The sequence below is a fragment of the Oryctolagus cuniculus genome, chromosome 1 (assembly GCF_964237555.1).
Source record: "Oryctolagus cuniculus chromosome 1, mOryCun1.1, whole genome shotgun sequence".
NCBI classification, from domain to species: Eukaryota; Metazoa; Chordata; class Mammalia; order Lagomorpha; family Leporidae; genus Oryctolagus; species Oryctolagus cuniculus.
This window is the reverse complement of record NC_091432.1, coordinates 124,061,211-124,085,335: the sequence shown is the minus strand read 5'-3', so window position 1 is coordinate 124,085,335 and position 24,125 is coordinate 124,061,211. Positions and strand designations below refer to the sequence as shown.

The following is a 24,125-nucleotide window of genomic DNA, read 5'->3' as shown; positions in this document are numbered from 1 at the left end:
TCAATAAACTGTTAAATAGCAGCACAAGTAGTGGTAGCACCAGCTAACAATTACTAGGAACGTGCAAGCCGGCACAGATCTTAGGGCTTTTCATCTACCAACACTTAACCTTCAGAACAACTCCGAAGTGTGTGCAATTATCTCCAAGGCACAGAGGGTTTCAGTAGCTTGCCCAAGACTCCCCGGTTAATAAGGGGCACAGCTAGAATTCAAAGCCACGCGATCCAGGCCCTCCCCTCCCCCCAGAATGCAGCAGCCACTCAGATGCCCACACCCTGGTTTGAATTCTGGATCCTCGGCTTCCCACCCAGTTTTCTGCTCATGCGCACGCGCACGCTGGGAGGCAGCAGGCAATAGCTAGAGAACTCTAGGCTTGGCCACCCATGTGGGAGGGCTGGATGGAGCGCCAGGCTCTTGGCTTGGCCCCAGCCCAGCCCTGGCTGCTGTGGGCATTTGGGGAGTGAACCAGAGGATGAGAGCTTGCTCTCTCTGTTTCTCTCTCTCTCTCTCTCTCTCTCTAACAAAAAAACAAAGAGGTTTGCTAATTTGGAAAGATCATAATATACTTCATTTTTAATTAGCAGGTAACAAAACCGCATATACAGTATAATTCTGTTTCTAAACACACACACACCCACACACAGCCAAAAAATCGGGAGACTACATCAGAATATAACAGTGGTTATTCCTATGCGATGAAGACACTGGGTGACTTCTGTTTGTTGACTGCTACTTTTCCCTGCTGGTACCATGGATTTCTCTGTTGAACAATTAATCAAGTGGAGAGATGGAGAAGGGTGATTAGACTGAAGTCTCGGCTTCTAAGCTGCAGCACCAGATGGCTCTGTCTTATTTTAGACTGTTATTCATCACAACACGTCTGCCCGGCTCATGCGCGGAGACAGCCAGTAGAGGGCCCAGCCCACTGAGTCGGGGAGAAGCTGGGAAGCATCTCCATTCTGACCTGGGGACGTGTACCCAGGCACCCGGCCCCCTCGGCAGGTGTTTGTTTTTTTTTTTTTTTTTTTTTTTTTTGGATAGGCAGAGTGGACAGTGAGAGAGAGAGACAGAGAGAAAGGTCTTCCTTTGCCGTTGGTTCACCCTCCCAATGGCTGCCGCGGCCGGCGCTCTGCGGCCGGCGCACCGCGCTGATCCAAAGGCAGGAGCCAGGTACTTATCCTGGTCTCCCATGGGGTGCAGGGCCCAAACACTTGGGCCATCCTCCACTGCACTCCCTGGCCACAGCAGAGAGCTGGCCTGGAAGAGGGGCAACCGGGACAGAATCCGGCGCCCCGACCGGGACTAGAACCCGGTGTGCCGGCGCCGCAAGGTGGAGGATTAGCCTATTGAGCCGCGGCACCGGCCCTCGGCAGGTGTTTTAATCACATCACTCTGCTTTCTGTAACTCCAGCCTTTCCCACAGAAGCGAAAGGAGCCACCTGCATCTACCAACCCGGGGCCCAGACCCCCACCACCTCTCTCAGGATCTCACACTCGACACCGATGTCCCCCCGCCCCACCCCGTCCTCATCTCTGCAGGCCGGGTACCAGATGGCTCCCGCGTTCAGGAGCCCACCAAGGTTATCCAAACTAGCAAGTCGCAAGCTGCTCACTTGCCCTGAGTTGCCCTTCCAGGGGAAACCACAGCTCAGCTCTTGCTCACTTTCCCCCGTCACCAACCCGCCACCAGCGCTGGTGCTTCCCTGTGTGTGCCTGCGTGCCCAGCTCTGCCCTCCCCTTGGGGAACCGTGAGCTATACGCCAACTCTCCAAAAGGCGGCCACACCTGATTAATAATAAAAACCTACATTTACAACAGCAGGCCGGCATCGCCTTTGCCCTGGCGGTTGGAGGCAGCCCTTCCTTCCTGTTCATACTGGATTTGCATCTCGGCCCAGTGAGCCAAGGCCCAGGAAACATGTCCCGCCAGTGCTCTGCGGAGGATCGTGCCACACCTGTCCTCTGCCCCCTGGCCTGTGGCCAAGTCATCAAGTGCACCCCAAACCTGCTGCCGCAGCCCGGGCCAGCCCCCACCGCCCCACCGGCTCCCCGGGGTACTCACTGCACCAGGGCATGGGGCTCCATGGCACTCAGGGTGTCGTACACGGCCACCATGTCACTGCCACGCTCGTCGCAGGGCGCGACGTCAAAGCTGCGGAAGGTGAGGCTCAGCACCGAGTCGGCGTCCCCCCGCAGGGCCCACTGGCAGCGGGCACGAGCCGGGTAGGGGCTGTTGGGGAAGCCGGGCGTGGTGAAGCGCGTCTGCTCCCTACCGCGGGCATGCAGGGCAAAGCTGCAGCTGTCTGTGCGGGAGGGGACAGAAAGGAGGGCGTGGAGTGGGGGCGCGGAGGGGCAGAGCTGGGTGAGTAACCCAGAGATCCCATGGGTGCACCCCAAGCCTGCCCCATCCCGCTCCCCTAGATGTCCCAGGCTCTCCTACACCTGGGGGAGACCGCCAACAGGAGCCCACAGAGGGGCCCCAAGGACGCAGGGGGACGCCACGGGAACCCCTGGGGCTCAGGGCCATCTGGCCACATCCCTCTTCTGCGCCTGGGGGTGGTGTGGGAGCATGACACTTACTGTCCCGCGCGGTCTGCATTGTGCTGGGGTCAGTGGCTGCAGAACCAGAGGGAGAGCGTTAGTGATGCGGCCTCTTCCTACGCACCCTAAGGGAGGTGCGCAGCCCGCAAGCCGGCTCCGCCCTGCCACCCCCGACCCCCCCGCGCGTGCTGCTCTGCAGCCTGGGCCCACTCCGCGGCAGGCTGGCCCACCCCCGGACTCACGGAAGGCCACCACCGAGGTCATCACAAAGGAGTTCAGGGATCGCGCCCGAGGCGGCAGCGTGACCACGTGCTCTATGGCCATGGCGCGCTCCGCCTCTTCCACCAGGTGCTGCGGCAGGCTGAACTCTGACCAGTAGTAGGCGATGACGCTGCCCTCGCTGGGAAGGGAGAAGCGGCCTGAACCTGCGCTTGCCCAGCCAGGGCCGACGGGCTCCCGGGAGAGCGCAGCAGCGCAGAGCCTCCCCCCAACCTGGCTTCCCCGCCCCCGCCAGGGTTCTTGGTCACCCTATCACCTGCTGTTTGCACAGCCGCAGCCCCAGCGGTTGTCCGCCGTGGGCACCCCGGCCTTGGCGACCAGCACGTTGGTCAGAGTGAGGACTCGCCCGGGGCTCTCCCAGCCAGGGGCCCCTTGGACCTTACGTCCCATACACTACACCACACTAATCCCGTCCCCCAGCACCCACCTGAAGGCGGTCACGGCAGAATCCTTGTGGTAGGGACCCAGCGACGGAATGCGGCCATAAAGCAGCTTTAGCTGAGGGGAGAGACGAAACTCAGGGAGGACCCCTCCCCAAGCTCAGGCCACGCCCTCCCCTCTGGGGACCTGGGTCCCCCTCCAAGGGGGTCCCCTAGCCCAGGGACCTGGGGGCAGAGCTGATGGGTGCCCTTTCTGCCTTTCAGGACAGACAGTGGGTGGGGGGCAGGCTCCCCACCTGGGGGAGGAGGGTCAGGGCAGACAGTGCGGGGTGTGGGGGTGGACTCTCTACCTGGCGTCTGGACTCACCGCTTCCTTCACCTTGCTGGCCAGGCTCATAAATTCCGTGGAGTTGGAGTTCTCGTAGGCGTCCAGGAAGTTCTCATTTGTGATCCTCAGGTAGCCGTTGAAGACCTTCTGCACCTGCACTTCCCGGTCTGGGAGATAAGGGGGCAGTCAGGGGCAGGGCACAAGTGCACCTGTGCTCCCCTGGGACGGGCAGGTCAGGGAGGGGCCAGTGCACCTGCTGTGACCAGTTCCTTGGCTCCCCCAACCCCCAACCCCCTCCTCACCTGCCCCTCAACCCAACCCCTTTCCCTCCCTCGGGGCCTCCCAGGGTGGCCCCTGGGTCTGCCCACTGAGCGAGGAGGGGCAGCCAGCCCTGAGGGACTCACACTGGAAGTGCCACACCAGGAAGCCCACCAGGAGCGACAGCAGGAGGAATGCAAACAGCAGGGCCACCAGCACCACCCAGCGCCTCGGGCCGCGCTTCTCCACCTTCTTGGCGTTGTTGACTGGCAAGAACTCCACGCCTTCCTCGCAGCCATTCATGTTCTGAACAGAGAGAAGTACCCGGGTGCCAAGTCAGCACCACAGCTGCCCAGCAGCCAAAAAGTCCTAATAAGGAAAGCTAGGACTGGCTCAAGGACTGGTCATTTAAATGAAAAGGAAACCAAGGGCTGTCTAGGTAGTGGGCTATGGCCCCAGCCCCGGGCCACCATGGGTACGCAGTGCCTCCACGCACTTGGCAGGGTAGCCCCTGCCTGCAGTGGACACAGCCCCACCAGATTCAGCCCCACCAGGGTCACCTGGGCCAGGAGCACGGAAACAACACACCCTAGCCGGGTGCCTTGCCCTGCCAGTGATTAGCCTGCCCAAAGGGAAAAGGCAGAAAACCCGATCACCTCTAAAGTGACTCTACACTGTGGTGTAGCAGGTAAAGCCGCCGCCTGTAACAATGGCATCCCATATGGGCACCGGTTCGAGCCCTGGCTGCTCCACTTACCATGCAGCTCCCTGCTAATGGCCTGAGAAAGCAGGAGATGACCCAAGTGCTTGGGTCTCTGCCACCCATGTGGGAGACCACAATGGAGTTTCTGGCTCCTGGCTCTGGCTTTGGCCTAGTGCTGGCCATCGCAGCCATCTGGGGAATGGACCAGAGGATGAAAGATCTCTCTCTCTCTCTCTCTCTCTCTCTCTCTCTCTCCCCCGCATCCCTCTCTGTCACTCTGTGCCTGGGTAGAACAAATCACTCTGCTTTCAGCCTTGGACATTCCTGTCCAGGGTCTCGGGTGAGGACAGAAGTACAGGTGTGTGCTGGAATCCACACCCACACTCAGACCCAAGAGAGCCAAAGCAGCACACGATGGCCACCTCCTGGAGTTCCTCCCCAGGAGGCGGTGTGTCAATGATGAGGCGTGAGTTGGAGAGTGCAGGTGGGGGTCCTCGGCACCCCAAGGTGGACAGCAGCCTTCTCTTCCCCCTAGTCCACTCTGTGGCCCTCCCCAATCCTGGAGAGACCCTGGCTCCTTTCCTGTTGATGCTTTAGGTTTCAATACCTCAAACCCACTCCAACAAGGTGTGTGCAGGAAGAGCTGAAGCCCCCACCTCCAACTCCCACCTCCAGCATCTCCTGAAGTGGTCTTTCTGGCGCCCACCTCTTAGCTCTGCAGTATATGCCAGCACCCACGTTTCTTGGTTTGTCACATGTATCTATGAACTCACTGCTATGAAAGATTTCTCTTTCTACATCGGGTGCTTAAGAGTTCCAGTTTTAGTTTCCTAATTGGATATACTTGTGACTTTAACATGACACAGGAACACACACGCAGAGACAACCACTTAACATGCTTTCTTTTTTAAAATTAATTAATTTATTTGAAAGTCAGAGTTACACAGAGAACGAAGGAGAAGCAGAGAGAGAGAGGGAGAGAGAGAGGTCTTCCATCCACTGGTTCATTCCCCAGTTGGCCACAATGGCCGGAACTGCGCCAACCCGAAGCCAGGAGCCAGGAGTTTCCTCTGGGTCTCCCACGTGGGTGCAGGGGCCCAAGGACCTGGGCTATCTTATACTGCTTTCCCAGTCCATAGCAGAGAGCTGTATCGGAAGTGGAGCAGCCAGGACTCGAATCGGCATCCATATGGGATGCCGGTACTGCAGATGGTGGCTTTGCCCGCTACGCCACAGCGCCTGCCCCTTAACATGCTTTCAAGCTACTTCTGGGATTTGCCTGCACATTTCCAGATAATATACCAATATCACCATCTCTCACGTCTTCTATTTAAAATATCATCAACTTACTTCTTGGCAAGGTTTTAACGTCATTGCTTTCTCTCCATCCTCCCAATAGCTATAGGACCAAAGTTTTAACAAATTACATCCATACTCTATGTTTTCAGTTTTTTCATTATTATTAGACTGTGAATGTATTGCTTGCTATTATGTTTTCTTTCCTGTACAATTTATTTGTTTTTCCTGCTGCGGATTTTCACACTTGCTTGGGTTTCTTTTTTTTTTTTTCCAGCCCTAAGTCGAAAGTCAGCCTAGCATAATGTTACTTGTTAGACTTTGGTTTCAGTTTGTTTTCTTTTGTCTTATTTCTTATTTTTAAAATTTATTTGAAGGCTGTGTTACAGACAGAGGAGGAAAAAGAGAGAGAAAGAAATCTTCCATCCACTGGTTCATTCCCCAAATGGCCACAATAGCCAGGGCTGAGTCAGGCCAAAGTCAGGAGCCCTGAGCTTCCCCCGAGTCTCCCATCTGGGTGCAGGAGCATAGACACGGGCCGCCTTCCACTGCTTTCCCAGGCGCATCAGCAGGGAGCTGGATGGGAAGTGGAGCAGCTGGGTCTTGAACAGGCACCCAGATGCGATGCCGGCATTGCAGGTGGACGCTTAACTTTGGTTTCTTTTGAACACATACCCCGATCTGTACAAGAGGGCTTCAAAAACTTGATGGGAAAATGGAAATAAGAGACAATGTACATTTTCCATGAACACTTTGAAGTTCCCGCGGGTAATTTACAAGCTCTCATATTCTTCTCAGTCTCAGGCATATCAAGTCAGTCAAAGAACGTAACACTTCACCTGCTTCCCTCCCAGACCTCTCTGTCCTCTCCCCTGGCAGTTGTCCCATCACCACCTGGGGATTTCCTTAGTCTCCTTCTTGTGTTAACCCCTCCCCCCATTTCCTGGGTTGCCCATCTTCACCCGTCTTGATTTATGTCATTTTGGTAGAGCACATACTTGAGTAGCTTCCTGAGAAAGTCACTTTTTCTCACTTTACATGTTTCTGAAAATATTTTCATTCTACATTCACATTTGTTGGCAGCTTGGCTGGGTATAAAACTATAGGTTTGGCACTGTCATTGTGGTATAGCTGGTTAAGCCACCACCTCAGACGCCAGCATCCTATATGGGCACTGGTTTGATTCCTGGCTGCTCCACTTCCAATCCAGCTCCCTGCTAATGGCCTGGGAAGAGCAGTGGAAGATGGCCAAGTTCTGAGGCCCCTGTACCCACACGGGAGGCCTGCCTGGCTCCTGGCTTCAGTCTGGCTCAGCCTTGGCCATTGTGGCCATCGGCAGAGTAAACCAGTGGATCGGAGGAGCGCTCTCTCTCTCTCTCTCTCTCTAACTCTGACTTTCAAATAAATAAATGAATCTTTAAAAAATAAAATTAAAAAACTATAGGTTTAAAATAATGTTCACTTAGAATTTTGAAGGCCCATTGTTTTTAGCTCTAATTTTGCTTTTGAGAAATATGATAGTATCATGAACTCATTCTGTTTTACGTATGTCTTTGCTCTTTCTCTGAAAGTGTTCACGACATGCTTTGAATTGGGCCTTTACATTTCACTCTCCTGAGCTCTCCACAGGCCCTTGCATTTAGACCTGTATCCTCCACTCTGGGAAGCTGTCTTGTTTCTTGGGCTGTGTCCTTCCCTTCACTCCCTCTGGCCTACCTGAACTCAATTCTCACTCTGTTGATCCACTAACATCTTCCTCTGTAGTATCCATCACATTGTTTTTAACCTTTCTATAAGTTTTTCCTATTTTTTTCCATCAAAAATTTTCGTTTCTGAGGGTTTTCTTGTTCTATGAATTCTCCTTTGTATTGGTTTCACGGAAGCATCCTGTGTTTGTTTCACAGATGCAAAATCGTCACATGTTTCTATTTCCGCTGGGTACCTCCTCTCTGTTTCTGACTTCCTCTTCCATGCTGCAGGTTTTTGTCAGATGCCTGGGTCTCTGTGGCTCATTTGTATTCAGGGAGGAGGCCACCGCGGCTGATCGAAAGTCCTGTGGGCACAGCTTGCCACAGGGAGCTTGCCAGATCGTTTTACCGGGCACTCCTAAAGGCTGAGCTATGCAGACCTTCCTCTGGGATGGTTTACTGCTCCGGAGAATAACTTTTTTTTTTTTTTTTTTTTTTTTGACAGGCAGAGTGGACAGTGAGAGAGAAAGACAGAGAGAAAGGTCTTCCTTTGCCGTTGGTTCACCCTCCAATGGCCGCCGCGGCTGGCGCACCACGCTGATCCGAAGCCAGGAGTCAGGTGCTTCTCCTGGTCTCCCATGGGGTGCAGGGCCCAAGCACCTGGGCCATCCTCCACTGCACTCCCGGGCCACAGCAGAGAGCTGGCCTGGAAGAGGAGCAACCAGGACAGAATCCAGCGCCCCGACCGGGACTAGAACCTGGTGTGCCGGCGCCGCTAGGTGGAGGATTAGCCTATTGAGCCACGGCGCCAGTCCGGAGAATAACTTTCTAACCTGACTGGCAGGAGCCCTCGGGAACATGTAGGACAACACACTCATCCCCCTTCACTTCCCACCCTTTCACTGCAGCCTCCCTCCTCCGTCCTGGTGCCCTCAAACCCAGAAGATCCCAGACTCCATTTCCCCAGACGCATTCCTCCCATTCCCCATGGGTGTCAAGAGGTAGGGATTTGGAGACTTGCAACATCTCCTTCCTTAGCTCACTTCCATCTTCTGTAGAACCTGAGCCCCACCCGAGCCTGGCAGAGAAGAGGACAGCAACAAAGACACCGATATCTCCAGGAGCCAAAGTGGGGCATCCACCTTCAAGTTCAAACGGCTCAGTGAATGACGAGAAAGATAAGCAAAAATGCAAACATAGTCAAAAATATCGTGGGGGTGCGTATTTGGCATTGCAGTTAGGATGGCGCTAGGGGCACTGTGGAGTGTCCTGATTTCAAGTTCCAGCACGCACACCAATTCCAGCCTCCTGCTAATGCAGATCTTGGCAGAGAGCAGGTGATGGCTCAAGTGCTTGGGCCCCTGCTCCTACGTGGGAGACCCAGAAGAAGCTCTTGGCCTTGGCCTGGCCCAGTCCCAGCCATTGTGGCCATTTGGGGAGTGAAGCAGAGGATGGAAGATAATCTCTCTCTCTCTCTCTCTCTGGCTCTCCATCTCTGTAACTTTGACTTTCAAATAAATAAATAAATAAATAAATCTTTCTTTTTTTTTTTTTCTTTAAAGAACTCTGTGTGAATGGGATTCTACAGTAGGGACTCTTTTTCGCTCGACACCATTAGTTTGAGCTTGATCCAGGTTGTTCCATATTTCAGTACTGCATTCCCTTCTGTTACTGAGCAGAGTCCCACTGGGTGGAAATACAATAATGTGCTTACCTATTCTCCTAATGATGGGCATTTGGGTTGTTTCTGGCTTGAGGCTATTACAAAGGAAACAGCAATAAATACTCCTGAATGAGTGTTTGCCTTGGCATTTGCTTTCATTTCTATTAGATAAATACAGAGCAGTGGCATAACGAGTTCCCATGGCAGGTATATGCTTGACTTTTTAAGACACTGCCAAACTGTTTTTCAAAGTGGTTGGACCATTTTACCTCCCCAGCGGCAGTGTGTGAGAATCCCAGCTGCTCCACATCCCACCTAACACTTGGTAAGGTCAGTCTTTTAAGTATGAGCCACTCTGCATGATGGCATTTTATGACCAATGATGCTGTGCATCAGTTTTTTTGTGCTTAATTGCCATCCATTTATTTTCTTTGGTAAAGTGTCTTTTCAAATATTTTGCCTATTTTTTACTAGTGTGTTTGTTTTCGTATTGAATTTTGAGAGTTCTTCACATATACTGGATACAAGTCTTTTATCAAATATATAAGTACACTTTGCGAACATTTTCTCTACAACAGCCAAAGCTGGGCTGATCCAAAGCCAGGAGCCAGGAGCTTCTTCCAGGTCTCCCACGTGGGTGCAGGGGCCCAAGCACTTGGGCCATCCTTTGCTGCTTTCCCCGGTGCATTGGCAGGGAGCTGGGACTGGATCAGAAGTGGAGCTGGGCTGGCGCCGCGGCTTACTAGGCTAATCCTTCGCCTTGCGACGCCGGCACACCGGGTTCTAGTCCCGGTCGCCCCTCTTCCAGGCCAGCTCTCTGCTGTGGCCCAGGAGTGCAGTGGAGGATGGCCCAAGTCCTTGGGCCCTGCACCCCATGGGAGACCAGGAGAAGTACCTGGATTCTGCCATCGGATCAGCACAGTGCACCGGCCGTGGCGGCCATTGGAGGGTGAACCAACGGCAAAGGAAGACCTTTCTCTCTGTCTCTCTCTCTCACTGTCCACTCTGCCTGTCAAAAAAAAAAAAAAAAAAAAAAAAAAGTGGAGCTGGATCGGAAGTGGAGCACCTGGGACTAGAACTGGCGCCTGTATAGGATGCAGGCATGGTGGGCCTGGGCTTTAAGCCGCCACACCACAGCACCGGCCCCACTCAAAATTGTTAAGGTATTTATTCTCCTCAAACATCTATAAAGTTAATGCAATCTTGATCCAAATCTCTTCAGGTGTTTTGTAGAAACTAATCAGCTGACTCTGAAATTCATGTGGAAATGCAAAGGATTTAAAAAAGAAAGAACAGGGCGCCTGTACTCTGGCGTGGCATGCTAAGCCGCTGCCTGCAGCGCTGGCATCCCATTTCAGAACCAGTTCTAATCCCAACTGCTGCACTTCCGATCCAGCTCCCTGCTAACGCTCCTGGGAAGGCAGTGGAAAATGGCCCAGGTGCTGGGCCCCTGCACCCACTTGGGAGACCCGGATGGAGCTCCTGGCTCCTGGCTTTGGTCCGGTTCCACCCTGGCTCTTGTGAATGCTCTTTCTTAGGAAACCAGCTAGATTTCTCTTCAGTTACCCTTGGACTTCAGTTTGCCTTCCTGTTTCAGGTTGTAGGCTTCTTTAGATATCTGACAGTCCCTGGCTCTCTGAACCTATTTAAGAATGAAAAAACACTAAGACTTCAGCCAGGGTCTCTGAACAGACTGCAGGAATAGGTAGATGGATATACGAAACATCACAAAAATCGTAATTTACTTACGATGCATTTTCAATTTGCAGAGTGGCTTCTCCACTACTTTCTTAGCTGACCCTCACAACAATTCAGTTATCGCCCTTGTTTTCTAAACAAGGCAGAGAGACGCGATGCTTTGCAAGGTCACACAGCACCCAGGGTGGCCACCACTCCCTCGGTCAGGTCGGCTTCCACAACTCCGGGAGCAAGTGTGAGTCCCGGGGCTCCACTCAGCCCAGAAACGCTGTGTAATCAGTAACCAGCCCGCTTCCTTGTATCACCCTAGCTCTCAGCTCCACTTTCAGACACAAGACAGATCATCTTACAAAAGCCTGTCATTGTGTGGATAAGGCCGTGAGGCTGAGAGAGGCAGAGTAGCCTGCCCCGGTCACAAAGGTAGGGGAGTCGGCAGAGCACACGAGCCAGGCTCTTCCAACTCCTAGACCAGGTTTCAGGCCCACTTGGGTTTGATCCCAGAAACCGATGCAGGGAGTTGAGTAATAGGGGAGGAGGAAGAAGAAACAGTTCTGCAGGGACTCCCATCCACCCCGGCTTTATTGCACGCATAATCTCTCTGTCGGCCACAGAGCTAAGGGAAGAGGAAGTATGCCTGTGCCTGCCTTGGCCTCTCTGTCTCTCCCTCTCAAAAGTAAACACACTTGCAGGTGTACACACGAAACACCGTGCTGTGAAGCCAGGTGCTTGCCGACCACAAACACAGAGAGAGACACGTAACTATCAAGACCTCCTCCTATCTGCCAGCTCCAGTCACGTAGAAGTCCCCACCATCAGAGCGTGGCTGGAAGCCACTCAGCCAGAGAACAGGGACGGACTTCCGGGAGGAGAGATGGGGACAAAGGGTGTAGGGCACGCAGGCAAAGACTGCAGGGATTGGGGTGGAGAGCACCCAGGAGGCAGGTGGCAGGGGCAGGGTCAGGTTACTGCTATTGCCAGCAAACTTCCTGGAGGGCAGGGGGAAAACTGAGAGGCAGGTCCAGAAACCCGAGGAGGATGCTGGAGCCCTGGCCATATCATTTTCTATTGTCTTAAATACACTCGTGCAAGTCATACGCATCCTCCCCAGGGATTGATAGAAAGCAAAAAAAAAAAAAAAAAAAAGGAACATTTTATTGATGATGTAGGAAGGACCCTTGTGGTCACCCTGCTCCCATTAAGTAAGAAATTCACCAAGGCTGCAAGCTAACCGCAGAGCAAACAAAACTCTCTCCAAGCCAACCCAAGAATTCTCCCCTCGGAGAGGAGCCCTCTGCTGTCCCCTAAGCACACACTGTTAGACCATCACCCGGTGCACACGCTCCGCGGCCTGTGACCTCAGAACTCGCCCATTGGTGGCCCAGAACAGGGTCTGCACTGGAGAAAAGCAGCCAGGAAGAGCTTCGACATGCAGTAACTGCAAAATGCTACCAACCACCCACACGGCCACGCAGGAGTCTCATCAAAGCAGACGAGCCCTTCATGCCAGACCCTTTTTTTTTCCTGATTGTTCCTCATCTGGCTAAGGCTGGGTGTGATGTGCTGGGAAAGGCAGGGGACAGAACCTGGGAGGGCTGAGAAGGGCGGTCACGTGGCAGCTGGTCACCTGCCTGCCATGCTGGACATCAAGGTCAAGGAGCAGAGGGGAAGTCAGGGGCTGGACACACGGCGAGTGTGGCTCAGACCTGAGACTCATGTGTCACTGCCGACTCTCGCTGGTATGTGGCAGGTGCTCTTGACTTATGCATCCAGTGACTCAGTAACCCACCCACCCAATGGCACGGATGTCAGTTTCATGATGTCATCGGCACAGCCAGGACCATGAGAGCTGTAAAATATCCCTGCGATTGTTCAGGCAGGAAGGGAAAGTACAGGTTGGGCACCTGCGGTGGTTTCCCACAGTGAGCGCCTTCTGCGGTGCAATGAAGATGCCTCCCTTCTCAAGGGCCGGGCCGGGCCGGCACATCCCTCCTCGGCTGCTCCATCCCTCCTCGGCTGCTCCATCCCTCCTCGGCTGCTCCATCCCTCCTCGGCTGCTCCATCCCTCCTCGGCTGCTCCATCCCGCCGGCTCTAGTTAACTCCTGCTCAGGGTCTCAGAAACACCATGGCAATGACCTCCAAAATCAACACTAGATGATGGTGGAGTTGCAAAATGTAAAAAGTGCCCTTCTCCCTCCAGGGCTCTCTGCAGCTAAGCCAGCAGCCACCGTGAACGCTGGCAACTATGTGCCTGCAGGTTTCTGTGGGCAGGGGCCCACCTGACCTGCCGTGGTGGCAGAGCACAGCCCCAGGACCTAACGCAGAGAGGATCCTGCACTGTTCATCAAGGGATCACCAAGGGGCAAATTAAAAAGGGGGGAGCCCACACTGGACTTCTCCCCGCCACTCATGAACTCCAGGCAAGTAACCTCTCAAGAAGCTGGATTCTCAGACCCCAGAAGAGGCTATGGTTCTTGATGAGTGTGCCACCAGCATTTCCCACTCTTCTTTCTGGTAGTAAAAAACCAGCAATAAAATATAAATTATGGGGCTGGTGCTGTGGCATAGCAGGTAAGCCGCTGCCTGCATTGCCTGCATCCCATATGGGCGCCGGTTCAAGTCCCGGCTGCTCCACTTCCAATCCAGCTCTCTGCTATGGCCTGGGAAAGCAGTAGAAGATGGCCCAAGTCCTTGGGCCCCTGCACCCGCGTGGGAGATCTGGAAGAAGCTCCTGGCTTTGGATCGATGTAGCTCCAGCTGTTACAGCCAACTGGGGAGTGAACCAGCGGATGGAAGACCTCTCTGCCTCTCCTCTCTCTGTGTAACTCTGTCAAGTAAACAATAAAACTAAATCTTTATATTGAGGGGCCAAGTGCTGTAGTATAGCAGGTTCAGCCTATGACACTGGCATCCCATATAGGTGCTGGCTCCCGTCCTGGCTACTCCACTTCCAATCCAGCTCCCCGCTAATGGCCTGGGAAAAGCAGTGAAAGATGGCCCCAGTGCCTCAGCCTCTGCACCCACATTGCAGACCTGGAAGAAGCTCCTGGCTCCTGGCTTCAGCCTGGCCCAGCCCTGACCATTGTGGCCATCTGGGGAGTGAACCAGCAGATAGAAGATTGATTTCTCTCTCTCTCTCTCTCTCTCTCTCTCTCTCCCTTTCTCTCTCTCTCTCTCTCTCTCTCTGTGTGTGTGATTCTGCCTTTCAAATAAATAAAATAAACCTTTTAAAAACATAAAGTGAACTGAAACAAACACAGCGCTTGGTCAGCACCCAGACTCCCACGCCCCCTCAGCCTTAGCAGCCTGGGTTCTGGAAGCTTGTCAGAGGCGCCCCGGCGCATTCTCGGGAACGGGAAAGTTTGAGAATCTCCACCTACCATTTCCAGGAGGCTGCGGGCGGGCTCATTCACTTCCCATCACCAGCCAGAGACTCAGCAAGCTCCTGGGATGCAAGGCACCTGCTGTCCTGGGCTGGGCTCCGCCTCTGCACCCTGGGATCCTCCCAACCCGGGATGCAACGTCATCCCCAAGTCCTCAGAAACACACACTCTGGCTCCTCCCAGGGGTTGGCCGGGCCAGCTGGTTGTGCACTGCCTGGGGCTGTGGGGCCCCAGGAGGAGCCAGGCCGCTGAGAGGAGAGAGCACAGCCAACAGCTCCCACTGAAGGAAGTGAACCAAGTGCCCACAGCCACCCGAGCATGGGCGAAAGCACCCCCACCCCACCGCCTGACTCAGCTGGCCACGGGCACTGTGTCAACACACAGGAACCACAGGCTCCCGCGGGTTTCGAGCCTCGGCCAGTCCTCACCTCCCAGCACGGCCCAGGGCCCTGCCCATTCGGCTGTGGCTAGGCTCCAGGGAGGGGACAGTGCACCCTGCCGCGGGGCCCCAACACAAAGCTCTCCTCTCCTTTTCTGGGGGGTGAGGCCCTTCTGTGGCCTAGAAGGGAGGTCAGGACTGAGACCCCTGGGCCACTGGGAATGCACTGCCCACGGTGCCTCGGTTTCCCCTCTCTAAGTGGGTTAATAACCCTTTATGGCCTTCCAGGTAGAGCTGCGGTAGAACATAATTAGCTTATTCCTGCTAATGACAGGGGCCTACCTACCACCTCCTTTCAATCCGATTGACCCACCCATGGCCCCCCCCACCCATTTGCCCAAAGCCCGGCAGCCTCACTCTTCCCTCTGGGCTGGTGCAGCGCCTGGAGCTGAACTTCAAAACATCCAAACAAAGCAAAAAACCTTAACAGCACAAGTGCCCTGTGTGGGCCTCAAAGACCATGCAGGAGCAGATGTGGGTACGGGAAGGGGTCTTTTCAGATGCCCAAGGGAGTCGAGGCAAGGCCGACCCATGTGCACCTGCTGACTGGAGCACCAGAAGGGCCTCCACTCCCATTCCAGGGTGGCTCATCCAGCGAAGTCACCCTATCCCTTAGGCCTCAGCTTACACATCAAGTTTCCAGCCATGCCTAAAAATGCTTCTTAAAACAAAACAAAACAAAACAAAACAAAACAAAAAACCTTATTACAAAGGCAAGTTATGTAGCCATGGTGCTGTGGCACAGAGGGTTAAGCCACAGTTTGGGACACCTGTGTCCTGGATTAGAGTGCCTGGTCCCAGTGCTGACTGCTCCATACTTCCAATCCAGCTTTCTGCCAATGCACCTGAGATGTAGCAGATGATGGGCCCTAGTACTTGGGTTCCTGTCTCTCACATGGGAGACCAGGATGGGGGTCCTGGTTCCTGGTTTCAGCCTGGCCTAGCCCTGACTGTTGCTGGTACCTGGGGAGTGAACCAGCAGATGGAAGATCTCTCTCTGTCTCTCCCTCACTCTGCCTTTCAAATAAATAAATCTTTTTTTTTTTTCTAACGGCAATGTATGGGGTTGGTGTTGTAGCACAGTGGTTACACCACCACTTGTGACACTGGCATCCCATATGAGCGCCAGTTCGAGTCCCAGCTGCTCCACCTCCAATATAGCTCCCTGCTAATGCACCTGGGAAGGCAGCCACAGACAGCATGGGCCCCTGCCGCCCACAAGGGAGACCCGGGTAGCGCTCCTGGCTCCTGGTCATTGCGGCCATTTGGGGTGTGAACCGGTAGATGGAAGTTCTTTCTGTCTCTCCCTATCACTCTGCCATTCAAATAAATAAAGTTTTTTTTTTTTTTCACAAAAGGCAATTTATGAGAACCCGAAAACAATAACAAGGCAAACATGGAGTTGGACCACTCACAGCTGAGCAGGCCTCAGAGCCCCTGGCCCAGCAGCCTCTGGACAGCACTGGGAAAGGGGTCTGCCCACGGGCCAGGGCCCAAGCAAGCTCTGGGTCACCGCTGCCGGCTCACAGCGGGATTTCACACCCGTCCTGTCTCAGACTCAGCCTCACCAAATGCACTCATCACCCGGAGGCACCGCTGTGCCATGCTAGGCATTTTCAGCCGAGGGTGGCTCACCCCTAGTTCTTGCACCCTTCAGTTGGGCAAAGAGCTTAGCAGAGGGTTCTTATCACGCACCCAGCCAGCTACCAAGTGGCAAAGCTGGATTTCAGACCTGGATCTTCCTGACTGCAGAGCCGGCAGCCCTGTTGCTCTCTGGGGGCACTCTGTTACCGACACCATCACCAGCACCACTCCAGCACCGTTACAGACAAGCAAACAGCCGCAGAGACAGCAACTGCCTTGAAGAACGTCCTGCACATCTGGCAACCCCACATCTGATGTTCACCCAAAGGGAGTTGAAATCTGGGTCTGCACGGCTGTGTTCCCGGCAGCATTATTCACAGTGAACAAAGAAAATATTATATCCATGTGTGCACGCACACACACACACATGTAATGGATTATTAGTCAACCTTCATTTCAAAACCAAAGGAAATCCTGCCATTTGTAAACAACATGGGTGAACCTGGGGACAACATCACTCTAGGTAAAATAAGCCAGACACAGGAAAAAAAATATGATTTCTCTTTCATGCAGGATCTGAAATAGTCAATCCCACAGAAGCATGGGAGTGGGGGAGGGGAAGAGGTAGATGTTTCAGTTGCACCTTGCACGGGGCTGAGTCCTAGGGCCTACTTGCTGCATCGTGCCCTTGGTCGCAATGCTGTGCTGTAAACTCAAGCTTTTGCTAAGAGGGCAGGTCTTAGGCTAAGCGTCCTTTTCACAGTAATAATAATGAGATGAAATGGACAGAGGATAGGGCCGGCGCCGCGGCTCACTAGGCTAATCCTCCGCCTAGCGGCGCCGGCACACCGGGTTCTAGTCCCGGTCGGGGCGCCGGATTCTGTCCCGGTTGCCCCTCTTCCAGGCCAGCCCTCTGCTGTGGCCAGGGAGTGCAGTGGAGGAAGGCCCAGGTGCTTGGGCCCTGCACCCCATGGGAGACCAGGAAAAGCACCTGACTCCTGGCTCCTGCCATCGGATCAGCGCGGTGCGCCGGCCGCAGCGCGCCGGCCGCGGCGGCCATTGGAGGGTGAACCAACGGCAAAAGGAAGACCTTTCTCTCTGTCTCTCTCTCTCACTGTCCACTCTGCCTGTCAAAAAAATAAAAAAATAAATAAATAAATAAATAAATAAATAAATAAAAAAGAAATGGACAGAGGAAACGTATGGAGGACGTGGGTGTGTTTGTGGCACAGATGGTGGTGACGGTGGGGCAGGTGCACGCACAGGTCCAGACTCATCAAGTCGTGAGCATTACATCTGTAAAGCCTCCTGTTTGTCACCCGAGCCTCAATAAACTGGTTTAAAATACATACATATAGAAGAAGAAACACGCTGAAAAAGTCTACCTGCTAAAAAACTCAATTCGTGAAAGAGAAAAAGATTATTCATTACACTGAAAGGCACAGTGACACACAGAGGGAAAGACAGAGAATGAAAAAAGTCTTCCATCTGCTGGTTCGCTTACCAAATGCCTGCAACAGCCAGGGCTGGACCAGGCCGAAACCAGGAGCTGGGAACTCCATCCTGGTCTCCCACGGGGGTGGCAGGGACCCAAGCACTTGGGCCATCCTCTGCCGCCTTCCCGGTAGCATTAGTGGGAAGCAAGGCAGCCGGGAGCCGAAGAGGCACTCCACTGTGGGGTGCAGGCGACCCAAGCAGCAGCTGACTCACGTTCTACCACCCACCCCCAAAGCTCACTTCTTGGGCATAAGGTCTCACCGTGCTCCCCACTAGATACAGGTTTCCCTGCATCAGCCTGGGGAACTGACTCACCTCACCTCTGGCCTAGCCTCCCGGCCAGGAGGACCAGGACGCTGGCCCCTCCCGCCCACTCAGCAGGACTGGGCTCCCCTCACCACCTCCCAAACCCTGCCTGAGGTTGACCTCTTCTGGGGCCACCCCAATCCTCAGTCTGCCCCCTGGGTCCTCACCGCCTTACTGAGCAGCACCACCCACTTGGCACCAACAGTGCCCACTGCCACGTTGGGTACCAGGCAGTCCTGGGGGACACGGTGCCTCAGTTCCCCCCGCTACTGCCTCCCTCCCTTTCCTCCAGCCTTGGCCTTCCCCAGAGTTAGCACCTGACTGACTGAAGGACTCCTCTCCCCACCACCAGGTTTAGTAGCCACCCTGCACAGGCTGGAATACCCAGGGACGTTTCCAGGCCTGTATCCCACGGTGCCCTCCTCACCCTGGGCAGGGAGAGAATGCTCAATCCACCTGCCAGGGCTCTGCTGGCAGCCCCTTGCTCTCTGGTGCCAGACCTGGCCTGGCCACTGCTGTCCCCGGCCCCTCTCTGGTTTGGACTTGGCCCAATCTCTTCTCCTCCTGGACCTCTGTGGGCCACAGCCTTTTCTGCTAATTCCAACATGAGAATTCCACCTCCGGCTCTCAGCTCTCACGAAGCGAACACGGCCTCTCCTCCCCACAGATGCCCTCCCCAGCACAGCCACCCCCTTCCTTCTGCCGCAGCAGCAAAACCAGGCAGACCCCCAAGATACCCAGAGAAACACGAGGTACACCAGCACCACGTGACCCCTTCTCGTTCACATTCTCAACTTGTCATGGGACCTGGGCTAGTATGCTTTTTAGTACTGAAATCTCTATTGAGATCATTCTAGATTCCCATGCAGGCATAAGAAGGGATATCAGTGGGACAGACATTCTGGTGCAGCTGGTCAAGCCACTGCTTCCCACGCCCGTATCCCTTAACGGAGCGCCAGTTCCAGTCCCGACTGCTCTGCTTCCAATCCCGCTCCCTGCTCACGAGCCTGGGGAGGCAGAGAGGATGGCTGAAGTGTTAGGGCCCCACCCACCCATGTGGGAGATGAAGATGGAGTTCTGGGCTCCTGGCTTCAGCCTGGTGTTGTATTTGGGGAGTGAACCAGCAGATAGAAGGTATCTAATCCCTCCTCCCCCACCCTGATCCTCTGCCTTTAGATAAATATATCATTTGGTTTTAGACTTTATTTATTTATTTGAAAGGCAGAATTACAGAGGAGAGAGAGAGAGATGGATTTTCCATCTATTGGTTCACTCCCCAAATGGCCATGACAACTGGGGCCGGGCAGATCTGAACCCAGAAACCAGGAGCTTCTTCCAAGTCTCCCAAATGGGTGCAAGAGCCTAAGCACTTGAGCCATCTTCTGCTGCTTTTCCAGGCCATTAGCAGGGAGCTGGATTGGAAATGGAGCAGCTGGGACTCGAATCCATGCCCCATGTGATGTCAGCATTGCAAGTGCGTGGCTTTATTTATTTATTTATTTTAATTTTTTTTTTTTTTGATAGGCAGAGTGGACAGTGAGAGAGACAGAGAGAAAGGTCTTCCTTTGCTGTTGGTTCACCCGCCAATGGCCGCCGCGGCTGGCACGCTGCAGCTGGCGCACCGCGCTGATCTGAAGCCAGGAGCCACGTACTTATCCTGGTCTCCCATGGGGTGCAGGGCCCAAGCACTTGGGCCATCCTCCACTGCACTCCCTGGCCACAGCAGAGAGCTGGCCTGGAAGAGGGGCAACCGGGACAGAATCCGGCGCCCCGACCGAGACTAGAACCCGCTGTGCCGGCGCCGCAAGGCGGAGGATTAGCCTAGTGAGCCGCGGCGCCGGCCGCAAGTGGGTGGCTTTAACCACTACGCCATAACACTGGCCCTTAATAACCCCCTACACACTGTGCCCAGTTTCCCCCATGGTAACATCACATAAAACTACACTTTCATATCCACAGTCCCCTGATCTTCCTCAGATTTCTGTCTGACTTGCCCTCGTGCATGTATTAAGTTGCACAGGAGTACAAGTATTGCCAGTGTAGCCTCCCATATCCACCATCACAGTTAAGATTCTGAACAAGGATAGGCACTGGGTGCAGCCGTTAAGATAAGACATTTATCGGGACATCAGCGTCCCACACAACAGCCTGGGTTCAAGTCTTTTTTTTTAAGATTTATTTTTATTTATTTGAAAGAATTACAGAGAGGCAGAGGCAGAGAGAGAGAGGTCTTCCATCTGCTGGTTCACTCCCCAAATGGCTGCAATGGCGGAGCTGCGCCAATCGGAAGCCAGGAGACAGGAGGTTCCTCCAGGTCTCCCACATGGGGGCAGGGGCCCAAGCACTAGGGTCATCTTTCACTGCTTTCCCAGGCCATAGCAGAGAGCTGGATTGGAAGTGGAGCAGCCAGATCTCAAACTGGCGCCCATATGGGATCCTGGCACTGCAGGCAGCAGCCTTACTTGCTATGCCACAGTGCCGGCCCTGAGTTCAAGTCTTGGTTCCATTCCCAATTCCAGCTTCCTGCTAATGCATGCCCTGGGAGGTTGCAGGCGATGGCTTGCGTACCTGAGTCCCTGCCATCCACGTGGGAGACCAGCATGAGTTCTGGCTCCTGGATATGGCTCGGCCCAACCCTGACTGTTGTGGGGGCATTTGGAGAATGAACCACAGGATGAAAGAGCTCTCTCTCTCTCTCTCTCAAACAAAATGAAAATAAATTTTTAGACAAATCTGAATAGAGTATTCTCTTAAGTCTTCTAAACTGAGCCACACAGTGTGTAGGATTTGGGGACTGTTGCCTCTTTCTTCTGTGCAAAACTCCCTGGAGATCAGCCAAGCCATTGTGTCGATCACCAGTTCGCTCCTTTGCTGGGCAGGACCCATGCCTCACAGGCACCAGTTCGTTTCTGCCTCAATGGACCTGGGCATCTGCACGAGTCGGCGGCATAGCCTCCAGAACCGGCTAGGGCTCCCGGGCAGGCTAACTGAGCTAGACATCTAGGAAGCTGTTGGGGTGACAGGGCTGATACACAGACAGCACAGCCTCCCCTCCCGGGGCGGGGGCAGGGCGCACCCGGAGCGCAGTGCCCAAACCAGAATCTCCCATGGGAGCAGCGACAGGCCAGAGGCCGGCTAGAACTGCTGGGCCTACCCCTGGGATCGGACTCTAGAGCGGGACACTCTCTGGAGGGCCTCTCGCCCCCCACCCTGCTTCGGCCCGCCTTTCTGGGAGAAACAGCATTTGCATTTAGTGCCAACATTAGCGAGCGCCTCTCTCCGGGAACCGTGCGCAGCACCACAAGCCCGCGCTGATTAACGCACTGGAGTACCACCAGTCTCACGCCCCTGCTCGGGGCAGCTCACACACTGTCTTCGTCCACTCAGCTCCTCCAATCAGCCAAACAAAAAGATTTTCGATACCTCTGGCCATCCGGCTCAGGCTCACCATTCAGCCCACACGGGTGAAGACGTGGTCCCCAGAATTCATAACCCCCAGGAGGCCTGGATAGTGTGGCTTCTGGGCGGGGGGAGGTGTCTTCTGGTCAGTTACTGCCCACGTTCTGATGGTTCTTTTTCCTGCATTGCCCGGGAATGCATTCAAGTAACACGCACAAACAATAAAAGGAAAAATAAGAATGATACCCCGGATGGAAGCTTATGCAGCAATCAAAAGTGGTTTTGCAGAGTAGATAATAACATGGAAAAGCTATCTAAGACTGCTAAATAAAAGGAAAAACAATGGGGCCGGCGCTGTGGCGCAGCAGGTAAAGCTGCCACCTGCAGTGCCTGCATCCCGTATGGATGCTGGTTCGAGTCCCGGCTGCTCCACCTCCAATCCAGCTCTCTGCTATGGTCTGGGAAATCAGTAGAAGAGTCCTTGGGGCCGGCACTGCGGCTCAATAGGCTAATCCTCCGCCTAGCGGCGCCGGTACACTGGGTTCTAGTCCCGGTCAGGGCGCCGGATTCTGTCCCGGTTGCCCCTCTTCCAGGCCAGCTCTCTGCTGTGGCCCGGGAAGGCAGTGGAGGATGGCCCAAGTGCTTGAGCCCTGCACCCCATGGGAGACCAGGAGAAGCACCTGGCTCCTGGCTTCGGATCAGCCAGCTCCACCTGTTGTGGCCAACTGGGGAGTGAACCAGCGGATGGAAGACTTCTGTTTCTCTGCCTCTTCTTCTCTCTCTGTGTAACTCACTTTCAAATAAATAAATAAAATCTTTTTTAAAAATTGGAAAAAACAAGTCACAAAGTATATGGTACCACTCACCCTTGCCAACTCAAGGGTGAGAGTCTGCTCTGAGGAACACTCCAGACTCTTCAGCGTGCTGGGGGCAGGGGCTGGGTCTTTGCTCCACACCCCTGGCATTGGTCTACATACTTAACAAATGTTCAACAATTAATTGCAGTCAAGTCTTTATCATCAGACTAGAATAACAGGTCAGCATGGTGGCACAGTGGTTAAAGCCACCACCTGCAATGCTAGCATCCCATATGGGTGCTGGTTCAAGTCCCAGCTGCTCCACTTCTGATCCAGCTCCCTGCTAATGTGCCTGGGAAAGCAGTGGAGGATGATCCAAGTGCCTGGGCCCCTGCACCCACATGGGAGACAGGGAAGAACCTGCTGGCTCCTGGATCCTCTCTCCCTCTGTAACTCTGACTTTCAAATAAATAAATAAGGGGCCGGCGCTGTGGCACAGCAGGTTAATGCCCTGGCCTGAAGCACCAGCATCCCATATGGGCGCCGGTTCAAGCCTCAGCTGCTCCACTTCCGATCCAGCTCTCTGCTGTGGCCTGGGAAAGCAGTGAAAGATGCCCCTAGTGCTTGGGCCCCTGCACCCACATGGGAGACCCAGAAGAAGCTCCTGGCTCCTGGCTTCAGATCGGCACAGCTCCAGCCGTTGCAGCCATCTGTGGAATGAACCAACAGATGGAAGACCTCTCTCTCTGTCTCTACCTCTCTCTGTAACTCTTTCAAATAAATAAAATAAATCTTAAAAAAAAAAAAAAGAATTATAATATGAGCCAAACTCTGCACAGGGTTGAAATCCAGGGGAGAAAATTTCCCTCCTGTATGTTTCGATACTGCTTAATTGAAAGGTGTCTGGCCTAGTGGTTAAGATGCAATGCCCGCCTACCACGTCATAGAATCTGGCTTGACACCCAGCTGCAGCTCCAGCTCCTGACTCCCGCTTCCTGCTCGTGCAGACCCTGGGAGGCAACAAGAAGGGCTCAAGGAAGTGGGTCCTCGCTGCCCGCGTGGGAGACCCGGATGAAGTTCCTGGCTCTCGGCTTTGGCCCGGCCCAGCCGGGGCTATTACCGGCAGCTAAGGAATGAACCAGCTAATGGAAGATCCTTCTCTCTCGCTCTCACTCACACTCGCACTCTCTTTCTGTCTCTCACTAGCTCTTGCTCTCTCCCTGCCACCCTGCCTTTCAAATAAATTTTTAAAATAGAGAAAAACTTTATAAACAAGTAAATCTTTTTAGAAAGTTCCTAACTTTTATAATCAGAAAAAAAACTTTTTTTTTTTTTTAAAGAAAGCATGCATAGGCGATAGAGTAAGTGGTTACAATGCCTCTGCATGGGTACTTTCTCCTGTTTTAAAATTCTTACAGCTTCTGTGAATTTGCCAAATTTTTTTGCAATGTAGCCCACATCATAATATACTAGCCTTTAAATAATAATTTTTAGGGTTATCAGAAATATAAACCTGGAAAACACCTTACTTTCTTTCTTTTTTTTTTTTTTTTTTGATTGATTTTTATTTATTTGAAAGAGTTATAGAGAGAGAGGTCTTCCACCCTCTGGTTCACTCCCACATGGCTACAACAGCCAGAGCTGAGCTGATCCCGAGTCAGGAGCCAGGAGCTTCCTCCAGGCCTCCCATGTGGGTGCAGGGGCTCAAGGACATGGACCATCTTCTTCTGCATTGCCCAGGCCACAGCAGAGAGCTGGGTTAGAAATAGAGCAGCCAGGACTCGAACCAGCACCCACACGGGATGCCAGCGCTTCAGGCCAGGCTTTTAACCTGCTGAGCCACAGCACCAGCCCCGCTTTCTTACTTTCAGATGGGCAGCCACATGACA

The 24,125-nt window shown here is 53.8% G+C and overlaps 1 protein-coding gene across 2 annotated transcripts in view; it reads right to left on the bottom strand.

Moving 5' to 3' along the window:
* ST14 (ST14 transmembrane serine protease matriptase) overlaps positions 1-24,125 on the bottom strand; it is a 41,478-nt gene that overhangs the window by 10,721 nt on the left and 6,632 nt on the right. Inside the window, exons 1-7 of one of the 2 annotated variants that reach the window (XM_070065631.1) lie at positions 14,212-14,354; positions 3,932-4,091; positions 3,567-3,694; positions 3,247-3,317; positions 2,783-2,940; positions 2,580-2,615; positions 2,062-2,302 (exon numbers count right to left, since the gene is read on the bottom strand). In XM_070065631.1, coding sequence (XP_069921732.1) covers positions 2,062-2,302; positions 2,580-2,615; positions 2,783-2,940; positions 3,247-3,317; positions 3,567-3,694; positions 3,932-4,091; positions 14,212-14,214 — 797 coding nt within the window. In that variant the 5' untranslated portion in view covers positions 14,215-14,354. Of the gene's footprint in view, positions 1-2,061; positions 2,303-2,579; positions 2,616-2,782; positions 2,941-3,246; positions 3,318-3,566; positions 3,695-3,931; positions 4,092-14,211; positions 14,355-24,125 lie in introns of those variants that run through there. The other variant, XM_051847790.2, reaches the window with a different exon arrangement.